Here is a 14,249-nt window from a genome sequence, read left to right as displayed (position 1 = left end):
GGCCCATTTTATTGTTTTGTTACATTAGGAAATCTGCTATGCAGCCTACATGTTGAACTTCCTATTTGTGATTATCTCACCTTGAGGAGAGAGAGATGAAAAGAAAAATACGTGTCTCCCATATGTGGGAATTTTCTTTCTTTATAAAGATATGATCATATACCTTCTCACCGAGAAAAGTCAGTGCCCTAGATGGTAAGTTTTGGCTTAAAATCCATAACACATGAGGAATAATATTCCATTGATTAGTATGTTCTGCACAGAAGAACAATCTTATTTTCCCAGCAAGCCTCTCTAATGAAATAAACATTTGAACCAACAGTAATAATTAATATCTCTACTTTCTGATGCAGTTTTAGAGCAATAAACCAAAGAGAGAAAAAAATTCTTGTTTCTGGTGTAAAAGGCTTAGAGGCAAATGACCAGAGAGCAGCAGACCTTGCTTAGATGGATAAAGACTGGGGTCCTGCAGTGGGTCTCATCTTATTGCTTTAACCATTTCTTTGGAACTTCAGTAGGACGTCAGCCCAGCTGAACAGTGGTTTAGGGAGAATCATTTACACCACACCCAATAACACCACTGACAACCACACAGACCCCAAAAGAAGAAATGCAGGGACTTATACAGATATCCTACCCTAAGATCAAGACGGGAAGAATTAAGGACACATAGGTTCAGTTGCTTCTGTTTTCCTCTCAACATCCAGATTACTAGTAGACCCTTTTCCTATATGTAAAGGGTGTGATGTATTCAACTTGAACAATGTGAGTGGGCTAGAGAAAAATGTGGATAAATTGCATCACAAACATTCTTCACTAGGTTAAGATGGACTTCTCTAAAGTGACTCTTCTCCCAGGTTATAATCGTCGGCAAGGATTTGAAGGTTCTTGTGTGAAAATTAACCTGTCAGAAAGAACACTTCTGGTACTGAGCGGGGTATTTAAATCACGTCGGGAAAGGGACAGGTGAGTCCCTCAGCTAGCCCCCAGTGATCCCAGCACAGTCTGGACCTGTCTTTGGCCCAACTTTCATTTTTGCATTTCCTTCCCATCAGTGGATCTCTATGTTCTATCTCCACAAGTTAATCACTTTGTGAGATTTTTTTTAAAAAACCACTAGTGTCACAGCCTCACGATAGCTGACTCTGGCATGAAAGGTTGATGAGGCTCAGGGTTCAGTATTTTAAAGATCCCCAGGTAACTGCAGCAGTACTTCCTTCTTAGCCCCATGCTGTACTCATGTTCTCATTAAATGCCAGCCAAAATTGGTTATCAGTGTGCTGTGAATCAAATCAGGGCCATTACTTTTAAGTCTATGCCATTTAAAATAGATTCTATTTGTGTCTCTGAGCATTTTAACAGGGCTTCAAGCCATTTACAGCTGCTCATATTGAGAATTTTGCAGTTTTTCACAGCTCAGTTTTACAGACTTCTCCTAGCTGTGTCACATTCAGTAAACTTGCCTCAACAAGCTAAGAGAAAATGCCAAAAACCAGCACTCCTACTGTTCGGCAGAGTGTATTTTGTCCTCTTATAACTGCTTCAATTCCAGCACTTAGCAGGAAGACATTTAAATTTTTATTGTATTCCTATCTATCAGAAAAAAGAAGAATTTACAAGTTTGACACTAAACAATCACAGATGGAAGATGTGAAGTAGGATCACACATTTTACACTGAAGTATAATGCAGCTCTCACTAAATGCAGACCGACACAAAATCCATCCAACTTTCCCTGTGGCTTTAGGGAGAATGTAACATATTCATTAAAGAATGTCCCACAGAATTTCAAATGTCAAAATACAATATAATCATATTGAGAAAATCCTTCAAATTTAGTAATGGAAATTTCATAATACTGCTGAGAGAGAAAATTGCCAGTTTGTAATTATGCCTCTTTCTCCGCAGGTACCACTCATTACAGAAACTAGGAAAACATCATGGTAATGAGATTCCTAAACAAGAAAGTAATAAAAACAGATGTACGCATACCAGATGACCACGCTGTTAATAAAAGACAGTTTACTCCATTGTCATGATTTTAGTTTGTTTATAAATAGAGAAAACAATATAAGAAAAGTAGAAAAGCCTTCTCATTTAAATTCTGTTGATAAAAATCTATTCGAGAAAGCTTCTCAATACCAACCAGGAAAACTCCAGAAGCAGCCCCATTCCTGTTTGCCTTGTTTGCTATGGGAAGTCCAAGTCCAGCTTCCTGGTCCTTCATTGGCCCTTCACTGACAGTTGGACTCACAACATACCCATCATCTGTCCCAACTTCCCTTCCTTGTACTGTGCCCTCTATGATTTCTGTTCTAGAACCAGAGAACTTTCCTATATCTTTTACATCCTCTTGGAATTCTCTCTTTACTTCCTAGCCTTAAGGAATCTCTAAAAAATTCCAAAGCCCAGGCTATAGCAAAGGCCAATTCAATCACAATTTCTAGTATTTTTTGAAACTCTCCAGGTCATTCCAGTGTGCAATTTTGAGAATCAGTGATTTATGGGTTCTCTATTACATCAGCTATTTTCTAATACTTTCAAAATCCTTCCCTCTTTTGACAGATGCCTGACAAAATTCCAACCCTTGATCAACCATGGACTACTAGGAAAAAAAAAAAAATGTCACACAACAAAGAGGTTGATTTGGCTTATAATATTGATTACAAATCTCAAATGAGCATTCAGTATTACCTAGATATCCTACTACAGTTCTCTAGTATTTTCACGCCTGAAGATGTCCATTTCATACTTCTACTTTTTTTCTCAAAAGTCTCTTACTCCTTCCACTCTCAAATGATGACCTCACTGATAATATAAAAGTTATCAAGCATGAACTTCTTTGCCTTCACACAACTCTACTTACATCCAGAAACTGACATGAAAACAATTGGTTTAACTGAATGAATGAATAAATAAATGAGGGAACAAATCAATGAATCCCAATGATTCCAGATTACTTCTGACATTTCAGTTTTATGCAGTAACAGCTGATGTCATGGGGAATATGTATTTTATGACTGCAACATGAGTTTTCAGTTTTCTGGACTACCATGCCATATTATAGTAGTGAAACATTGTTAGTTTTGTTGATTTTAACCCTGCTAGTTCAGTACTTTTTAAATGAGAAATTGGAATCACTTATGTTTTGACATAAACCCAGAGAGTTACATGCAGCATTAAAATTTCTAATGGAATGAAGGTGTACTTGTTTAGAAAATGGTATTCTATAACATAGAGTCCCCAGGAGGAAAAAGAAAATGGTAACCGGGAAAGCAAAGCTTCTGTTGCAAGAATGATTCTTACTTTAGTTCAAAGACTTTCTGAACAAGTGGAACATGAACATGACAGTATTGAAAGTGATTCAGATCACTCTGCATCTGAATCTCTACCTATATGTGATGAAACTCAAGAAAATGAAGTCAAGTTGCTTAAAAAGATTTTCTTCAAGTTATAAGACACTTGGTTACGTGAAAATGAACATATTTGGAGTTAGCTGTCCAATGTAACCTTCTCCTACCATTGCCCAGCCTAGGATAGGATTACAAAGAGCTTTCTGAAGAGCCAGAAAATTTTTCACAGAAACTGACTTGGAACTAACTCGATGATGACAACACTTTAATTCACGTTATTTTTGAAATTCAAATCTTTAAAAATGATTAAATAGGGCTTCCCTGGTGGCGCAGTGGTTGAGAGTCCGCCTGCTGATGCAGGGGACATGGGTTCGTGCCCCGGTCTGGGAGGATCCCATATGCCGTGGAGCAGCTGGGCCCGTGAGCAGTGGCCGCTGAACCTGCCCGTCTGGAGCCTGTGCTCCGCAACGGGAGAGGCCCGCATAGCACACACCAAAAAAAAAAAAAAAACAAAAACAAACAAACAAAAAAATGATTAAATAATATTATTTAGTTTTTGACTTTGAGATTAAATTTTCATCATTTTGTTTGGATAGCTGATTCTTAAGATTATACATGTCTGCCAATATTTTAAATCAGCAAGATATGTGCTTAATATTTAGATTTTAATTTATACTTTACTTGATATTTTAAAATATGTACATGTTTATATTTTAAATGAGTTAAATACTTAGGTTCTTCTTTTTTTCTAGAATTCTAAGCAGTCTTTAATAAAGAATACCATCAATGCATTATTTTGGTATTTCAGTTGACTCTTGAAAAATGACAAGGTTTATCCACTAGTAACTTATAGTTGGCCCTCCATATGCTTAGTGCCTCCACATCTGTAGATCCAACCAACCACTTAGTTTGTAGTACTGTAGTACTAAATACTGAAAAATATTCATGTATGAGTGGACACTTGCGGTTCAAAATTGCATTGTTCAAGGGTCAACTGTATCTGGAATTAATACTGCAGCATCAGTATTGGTGTTTTTTTCCCAGTACACAATTACCGGACATAGTAGCCCATTTGCCTGCCTGGCCACACCTCTCTATAGCAGTTCCTGACAAGTCACATGACAAGGTCATGCAACTACTCCCTCTGCCTCAGTAAGCTGGGTTAGGAAAAGGTAGCACTTCCAAGATAACCAGAGAACCACCAGAAAATGGGGCAAAATATATCATTAACCACAGTTTCTTCTTCTTTGAATTACTTTAGCAGTTTATCTACATACAAGTATAGGCATAGTGAGAAAGTACTGTGGGTTCAGTTCCAGACTACCTCAATAATGTGAATATTGCAATATAGTGACTCACACAAATTGTTTGGTTTCTCAGTGCATATAAAAGTTACATTTACACTATACTATAGTCTATAGTAATAGCATTATTTCTAAAAACAATGTACATATCTTAATTTTAAAAATAGTGTATTGCTGGGCTTCCCCGGTGGCGCAGTGGTTGAGAGTCCACCTGCCGATGCAGGGGACACAGGTTCGTGCCCTGGTCCGGGAGGATTGCACATGCCACGGAGTGGCTAGGCCCGTGAGCCATGGTCGCTGGGCCTGCGCGTCCGGAGCCTGTGCTCCACAACGGGAGAGGCCACAACAGTGAGAGGCCCACGTACCACAAAAAAAAAAAAAAAAAAAAAAGTAGTGTATTGCTAAAAAGTGCTAATCATCATCTGAACCTTTGGCAAGCTGCAGTAGTAACATTAAAGCAAATCAAAACCACAATGAGATAACACCAAACACCTGTCAGAATGGCTATCATCAAAAAGTCTACAAATAACAAATGTTGGAGAGGATGTGGAGAAAAGGGAACCTTAGTACACTGCTGGTGGGGATGTAAATTGGTGAAGCCACTATGGAAAACAGTACGGAGTTCCTCCAAAAACTAAAAATAGAATTACCATACGATCCAGCAATTCCAATCCTGGGAATATATCTGAAGAAAATGAAAACACTAATTCGAAAAGATAACATGCACCCCAATGTTCATAGCAGTATTGTTTATAACAGCCAAGATATGGAAGCAACCTTAGTGTCCATCAACAGATGAATGGATAAAGAAGATGTGATACAAAAAGTATATATATACACACACAATGGAATATTAGTCAGACATAAAAAAGAATGAAATTCTGCCATTTGCAACAATGTGAATGGACCTAGAAGGTATTATGCTTAGTGAAGTGTCAGACAGAGAAAGACAAATACTCTGTTATCACTTATATATGGAATCTAAAAAATGAAACCAACAAATGAATATAAAAAAACAGAAACAGACTCATAAATTAGTGGTTACCAGTGGGGAAATGGAAGGGGTGGGGCAAAATAAGGGTAGGAGATTAAGAGATACGTATTAAATAAATAAGCTACAAGGATATATTGTACAGCTCAGGGAAATATAGCCATATTTTGTAATAAGTTTAAATAGAGTATAATCTCTAAAAATATTGAATCACTATGTTATATACCTGAAACTAATATAATACTGTAAATCAGCTACACTTCAATTAAAAAAATAGCACTGATCACAGATCAGCATAACAAATATAATAATAATGAAAAAGTATGAAATGCTGCGAGAATTATGAAAATGGGATAGATACAGGAAGTGAGCAAAGGCTGTTGTAAAAATTGTGCCCATAGACTTGCTCAACGCAAGGTTGCCACAAACCTTCAATTTGTAAAAAACACAATATCTGTGAAGTACAATGAAGTGAAGCGCAGTGAAACAAGGTATGCCTGCAACATATATTCACTGAGGTCATCCTATGTGTAAAGCAGATGTTTTTCATTCTATATTTTTAACCAACAATTAAACATTAAATAACCACTGATTATAAAAATAGCATAGACATATCCACATAGATTATCAATAATCACATGTCTTATTTTTCTAATCTGTCTCCTTTTAGTTATTTTACAAATAGATAAAAAAATAAACCATAAAGCTATTAAACCATCAGTCAATACCAGGCCTTTCTTACTGAAGAGTTCATGATACTTTAAAGTGATTGAAAACCACATTTTTTCATTAAACTTGCCAATCAATGAATGATCTCTAAACTGATTTCTTCGGGCCCCAGTTTTTTCATTTATTTGAAATTTAATATTCCCAACTGACTTTAATCTCACTCCACTGCTTCAGTCCTACTCCTTCTTAGACTTTCCCTAAGTTTGTCATATGGCTTTCTTGTGCCTTTCTATTTTTCTATGTTTGCCTGGCTGAAGCAGCTCATAAATTCCACCAACAACCTAATCTCTTAACCCGGTTTCCTACACATTTACATGACATTCTCTGCTTATCTCTATCACTGTATCTAGTGAATGTACTAGGACAGAGATACTTGTCTGCTTACTTGTCTGGATCCCCTTTTGGGTTTTGAGACCTTGAGGGCAAGAACTCTTTTTCACCCAGGAATATCCACCACTTAGCAATACCTGGTACATAGTAGATACATATAAATGTCTGAAGCATGAAGGAATGTTATCAATTGTGTTAAAACACATTCTAGAATGTGTTATAAATATATTGTGTATAGTTTAAATTGATATATATGTCAAATTCACTAACTTTTTAAACTGAAGTTGCTTTATATCAATCTACATCTCTCTCTCGCTCCCTCCCTTCCTCCCTCTTTCTGTGTAAAATAAATCTCGGCACAGGTATTCCAGAAAAATATATTAAGTTTTTTTTTTTTTTCAGTCCGCAGCCCTCTCACTGTTGTGGCCTCCCCTGTTGTGGAACACAGGCTCCGGACGCGCAGGCTCAGCGGCCATGGCTCACGGGCCCAGCCGCTCCACGGCATGTGGGATCTTCCCGGACCGGGGCATCAACCCGTGTCCCCTGCATCGGCAGGCGGACTCTCAACCACTGTGCCACCAGGGAAGCCCTATATTAAGTTTTATACAATGCTCACACACACTCATACACAGATACCATATAATATATAATAAATGTTAACTGATAAATATCATATTGGCTTATCCTAGAAATGAGAATCAAGGCAAACATCACACCTCTTCATACATGAAAGTTAAGTAAGATGTTTTAGCAGCAGCATTCAGCAGACATCACTATGAATTAAAAAAAAAAAGTAATCTTAACTCTTAGTGAGATTTACTATAGAAATGGCTTAACTTCTGTATAATTAACCACATAATACCACCTAGGAAAATGTCATTTGATTTTTAACAAAGAATTACTGCCTTTACTGATGTTTTCAAGAGGAAATGAATTAAATATTTTAAGAAACTTTTACATTAAACAATATACCATCATATAAGATTCTAAAGAAACACTCTTGGATGGAATTGAAACATCAGCCTTCAGGACCCATATATTCAATGGAATAGCTAGCAATATTAAAAATAGTAATAGTAAATTTAACTTCAAGTGAAATTAAATTTAAAGAAACATTAACTATGAGTTATGTGCCTGGCAATATTCTAAGTCTTGTGTACGTATTAAATCATTTCACCCTGAAAACAATCCTCTGAGGCAGGCACTACTCCATTCTACCACTGAGCAAACAAAGGCACAGAGTAATGATGCCCCTTACCCAGCTCACACAGCTAAGCTTGTATTCCCATCGAGATTGCTTTCTTAACCACTATGCTCTACCTTTTCTCTAAAAGATATTTATTAACCATATTTTGGTAGCTAATCTATACACTGATCTAATAATAATTTTCATTTCTAATTTTTTCACATTGTAAATAGAAGAAAAAGACAATCAGCTGCTGTCATTTTCTAGTTGTACAATATTAGGTGTGTCCCTTTTCCTCTCTGAGTTGTAGCTTTAGTAAAATGGGACTTGGAACATCTACCTAGATACCTGAATATTCTTCTTTCACCCCATGTTTCTTTGCAAGCCAGACAGTATTAAAAAAAAAAAAAAACTTTTATGAAGATTGAGTTAGATGAGGCATATGAAAATGTTTTAGAAAATATAGTATGCTATGTCAAATATAAACTTACTTTTGCTAATATTTATTATAACTCTTATGATCAATGATATAAAAATATAAAAGTAATTTAACTATCCCTGCTCCCCTCTTCTATATTTGATTCTTTCATATGATGATATGGTGGAAGAATAGGAAATATAAACCTATTTATTCATAATCAATTAAAATAACCTAGCAAATTAAAAATTAAAAAAACCTTGCAAATATTCCCCTGGCTTTAACCAGAGTGAAAGAACTTTTTTAAACTCAAAATTATGAGTATATAAGACAAAAACAAATAAAATAAAACAAATCAGCCAAACTGGTATCATTGTGAGAGAATTCATATTGATCTTAATTATTTTTGATAAACAGAACACATATCTAAATGCCTGATGAATTTAGGTAAATAGATTTAAATGAAAAACTACAAAAGTATGCTGTTTTCTTACTTCTTTTAAATCATTCTTTCTCTACTAGAGGGAAATAAAAATAAAATTCCAAAAGCTAGTAAGTTTTAAAATGCCTAAAACATGAGTAAACAACCAGATTGCTCCTTAGTCTTGAATTTCTTAAATTGATCTTTTTAAAAATTAATTTCTTACATGCCACTTGAAAAAAAAATGACTTTCCTTAAAACTACAACTGGGGCTTCCCTGGTGGCGCAGTGGTTGAGAGTCCGCCTGCCGATGCAGGGGACACGGGTTCGTGCCCCGGTCCGGGAAGATCCCACATGCCGCGGAGCTGCTGGGCCCGTGAGCCATGGCCGCTGAGCCTGCGCGTCCGGAGCCTGTGCTCCGCAACGGGAGAGACCACAGCAGTGAGAGGCCCTCGTACTGCACACAAAACAAAACAAAACAAAACTACAACTGGTGATTGCAGCTAATGAACTACTGCTAAAAATAATTACAAGGTAATTATATATATGCATATATGTATATATATAATATATAAAATATCCTTTTTTGGAAAAATGTGCAAGTCTTGTGATGTGCTAGATACTGTGCTAATTGCTACTAGTTCATGAAGATATAATAGTGAATAAGATACAGATGACCCCTATTTTCATTCAGTTTTAAATGTATCAAGGCAGCTATATATTTAATAGTTTTTGAAAATGTAATTTTGTTATGTGCCACAAAAGGTAGGTATAGGGTAACATAAAAATGTATAATAGGTAAAACTAGTGAAGTTTGAGGCTTTAGAAAAGACTGCCCTAAGGAAAAAAGATTTGCAAATGAAGGATTGTCAGGTATGGCAGGGGGTATCTGAGTAGAGTGATTTCAGAGGGGAGAACAGAAAAATATACAGAATTCATAGTGGAAGGAAGTTGGTACATTCATTGAACTGAAAGAAGGCTTGCTTGACTGGAGCAGAGCCATCAATGGGGAGACCCATGGGAAACCATTCATGCAAGGCCTAGAGGTCAGCTGGAGGACACTGCAGCCATTGAAGCCATTCAGCAGGAGAGTGCCATGATCAGAAAGTGGAAAAAAAATATTTAAAGTCATGATAGCTTACAGGGAAATATTAAATTTCATAAAACAACATCAATAATCAGAAATTATAGAGACTTTGGAGATTACTGGTTTCAAAGTTAGTAGAGAAATGCTAGATTTAGATAAGACATTGAGACAGAAGGATTTTTAAAAAGTGCTGTATTGGAGTTAAACGTTATAAGCCTTTTGAAGGACAAATGTAAGAAGAAAACTTCAAAAGATCTTTGAGTCCTGTATCAAAGAATAATTTCAAAATTATATTTGATACCACAAATATGGTCAGTTTACAGACCTTATAGAGAGATGCTAGAAATAATTATGTTTATTTAGTTGTGTTACTATTGAAAGTTCCATGGGAAGAGTTTCCAAAACAGAATAGCATCTTAGCCATCCTCAGGTTGAATATATACAGTTAAGATTATATTAATATAAACATTTCACAAAATTTATGAAGTTACTGGAGATTTGTTAAGATCTTAGCTGTCCATGATCTATTTTTACCCTCAGGGAAAATATTGACCAAGACTCAATTCTCATTATGAACTTTCATCAGACCTTTTTTTTTTTTTGCGGTACGCGGGCCTCTCACTGTTGTGGTCTCTCCCGTTGCGGAGCACAGGCTCTGGACGCGCAGGCTCAGCGGCCATAGCTCTTGGGCCCAGCCGCTCCGCAGCATGTGGGATCTTCCTGGACCAGGGCACGAACCCATGTCCCCTGCATCGGCAGGCGGACTCTCAACCACTGTTCCACCAGGGAAGCCCCATCAGACCTTTTTAATCTGAAAGTTATCAATATTAAATTAACTAGGGCCATTAATTCTCTGTCATCTGCAGATAGTTTTATTTTACTCTGATGCTCTGTTGCATGCTACGGGCTAGAATTGTCTTCAACAAAGGACAGTCTCAGGAAAAGGACTCTATCAGGTACTTCAAACTACTGACACTCTCAACTCTTCGCTATAGGCTTCTGAGCTGATATTGCTTACACAACTTCCAGACTAAAGCAGTAAGCTAAGTCAGGATTACTAGAATTCTCGGATGCAGTGGGCTTCAAGAATTAATGACAGGACTAACAGCATGAAATCAGAGGTCTTCTTTGATTTTATTTCTCTAACAGGAAAGTTGTTTTAGTTTCCACATATATAAGGAAGCTCTTTCATTTTCTTTTTAATCTATCTATATACATTGCAACAATTTAATAAACCCTGCTTTTGTAAATGAAATAAAACATTAAAAAATCTCTCACTTTACATGGTGACATAGTTGTTTACCTAAGTTCATTGACTCCACCTTTTCATCAAGATATAATTGAATAAACTGTGCGACTAAGGCCTTACTGGAAAAGCCATACTCATGAATGATGTTCATTGTGTGAAAGAGGACTAGTTGCCTTTTAGGAACTGAGGCCGGTTTTACTTATGAATACAATGCCTGGAAAGTCCACCCAGGAAGCCCAGCCTGGTGCCTGAAAGACAAAGTGCCGTCTCACAGGTCATAAGGGCCACTTCCTGACAGGTTGGGAATATTAACAAATTTTGGTGATCCTGAGAGGAGAGGGATGCACTGAAAGGTACAGGTTGTATGGGTGAAATCTGGTGTATGGTTTATTGGGTCTGGCTTCCTAATCTCAAGTTAGCAAACAATAGAGGCTTTTAAAAGTCCAATCTGAGTTTTTTTTTTTTTTTTTGCGGTATGCGGGCCTCTCACTGTTGTGGCCTCTCCCGTTGCGGAGCACAGGCTCCGGATGCGCAGGCTCAGCGGCCATGGCTCACGGACCCAGCCGCTCCACGGCATGTGGGATCTTCCCCGACCGGGGCACGAACCCGTGTCCCCTGCATCGGCAGGCGGACTCTCAACCACTGCGTCATCAGGGAAGTCCCAATCTGAGATTTTTTAATAAAAATTTCCAGATAGAAATGAATTAATCTGAAGCTCTACAGCTTTTATTGTAGAAAAATGTCAGTCTCCCATGTGCATTTTCCAATCTTTCTAGCTCTCTCTAACCTAAAAACTGGTGAAATTTCCTAAAACTCAAATGGTCATGGTTGACCAAATAGAACTGAAAATGGTATTAGTTGATTTTTATGTTTTATCATTCAAGATCCTTCAGACAACAATGACCTTTGAATATTCATATTTTCCTATTTTTTAAAATAAATACATTTTTTTGTCCATCACAGTATCTTGGGCGTTGGCTTCCACATTTATAATACAAGTATACTGGTATACAATTACCTCAAAGAAGACCAATAATATTAGCTCAATATGCTATAACGTGACAATTATATCCTTCTTATGTTCAATGTATTACAAACACTATAATAATAAACTCAATGATTAAATTCAGAATAATAATTCTGTTTAAAAAAAGTTCACCCCACTTATTGACAACAATATTAAATAAAATACCAGCCATTAGATTACTTTTGCATCATGTATTAGTATAACAATAATCTTAAAGCAATTTAATTTTTACAGTTTACACTGTAAAAATGACAGTGCTTTAAAGAAATAGTTATAATTTTCTATTTTAAACCTGAACCAAACCAAAATATTCTGCATAACTTATGTCATATATAATATTAGTTAACATTTTAAACACAGATTGGATATATGTTCAGCTCATACTTACCCATGAAATTGAGATAGCCTTCTCCGCCGAGTGCATGAGTAATGAGTCGAATCATTTTATGAAGCTGTATTCCACGATCAATAACTGGAGTAAACGGGGTTAGAACACTCATGTTGGTATACATTTCAGCATCCATCAACCAAAATGCCAGCGTCTTATCCCCAACGAGTGCCTATAAAAATAAAAGTCACTGAGATAAATGCAAATAATAGGTACTAAGCAGCTGTGATTTATACTAGAATAACATGCAATTATACAGAATGGAAACAATGCAGAAGAGGTGTGTGAATTAATATTAATTTCATGTATTTTCCAACAGTCACTATGCTGAGGGTGAGCTGGTGAAATACATGAGAGATCTCATGTACCTATGTTTCTTTCATTTTTAAAATAGCTTGGTGAAAAACTCATGATAAGCTACCTGAATATTTGTTATAATAAGCTGATGCTTCACATTTTTTGAAGTTAGAATAAACATGTATTTTAATGTTGAGAATACTAACAGATATTTTTTCTTTTTTTTAGGATTTGAACAATGAATTTTTTAATTGAATGAATTCTTTAAATTCTATAGTGCTTTACAATTTTCAAAAGTTTCACATACATGATTTCATATAATCCCATAATCTTACATTAAACTATTAGAATACTAACAGATTTTTAAAAATATCTTGCATATCATGATTTTATTGTTTTGAAAGAATGGAAGAGTTTCCTAAAAGTAATTTATATGTATATGCATTTATGTTTCTATAGATGTATTTATATATATATAATATGTATATAAATATATTACAATGGACCCTCTCCCCTTCAGCAGCAAATTGACAACCTTTTCTTAAAATGTAAAATTTGCTTTCTCATTATATTTGCCATCTAATCTAAAATTAGTTTGTTTTATATGAAAATATAATAGTTGACAAATGGGGCAGGTTAACTCAGAAACACCCTGAGCAGCAGAAGAGGCCTCTTAACGATCTGAATTATTTATGGTTAAAAACAGCTAACTAATGCCAAGTGTTATTTATTGACAAAAAATTATATATAGTGAAACATAGAGACTAAACCATAATCTCCTCACCCTATTACTGTATGATTATTTTCATTTTTAGAAAAATATTTTTACTTATAAACCTATTTTAATCTCTAAGCTCTTTTCACATATATATTCATATTTATAATTTTTTATCAGGCTTAAAATTCAGTATACATTTGCTTTTATAGAAAGAACTAGGCAATTTGCATCTTTTTGTACATTCCCAACAATTTGTAATACAAGGCAGAATTATGTGGATCTTTAAAGCATGAAATAATTCTTGGTAAATCCATACTGTTTCTGTACATTTGGGGAGAAAAATTATGAAATTAACCTACCAGTTTCATCTTCAATTTGTTTATTCCACTCATTTATTTATTTTTTTATTCATTCATATAAAATACACATATATTGGGAGCTCAAAACATGCTATAACTGCTAGGAGTTTGTAATAGAAAGATATCATTTATGCATGCATTTTAATTTTCATATTGTTATGTATTTGGCAAGGGATTCCCCCAATCTTAAATTAATACTACTCATTTCTTATTTTGTTACTTTTTTTTTTTTTTTTTTGCGGTACGTGGGTCTCTCACTGCCGTGGCCTCTCCCGTTGCGGAGCACAAGGCTCCGGACGCGCAGGCCCAGCGGCCATGGCTCACGGGCCCAGCCGCTCCGCGGCATGCGGGATCCCCCCGGACCAGGGCACGAACCCGCGTCCCCTGCATCGG

The 14,249-nt window shown here is 36.0% G+C and overlaps 1 protein-coding gene across 1 annotated transcript in view; it reads right to left on the bottom strand.

Annotated features, from left to right (window-relative positions):
• GBE1 (1,4-alpha-glucan branching enzyme 1) overlaps nucleotides 1-14,249 on the bottom strand; it is a 293,919-nt gene that overhangs the window by 64,741 nt on the left and 214,929 nt on the right. Inside the window, exon 12 of the mRNA XM_004280432.4 lies at nucleotides 12,483-12,654. Within this exon, the coding sequence (XP_004280480.1) occupies nucleotides 12,483-12,654 (172 nt within the window). The remainder of the gene's footprint in view (nucleotides 1-12,482; nucleotides 12,655-14,249) is intronic.

The sequence above is a fragment of the Orcinus orca genome, chromosome 5, assembly GCF_937001465.1.
Source record: "Orcinus orca chromosome 5, mOrcOrc1.1, whole genome shotgun sequence".
Classification (NCBI taxonomy): Eukaryota; Metazoa; Chordata; class Mammalia; order Artiodactyla; family Delphinidae; genus Orcinus; species Orcinus orca.
This window is presented reverse-complemented; position numbering and strand designations above follow the sequence as displayed.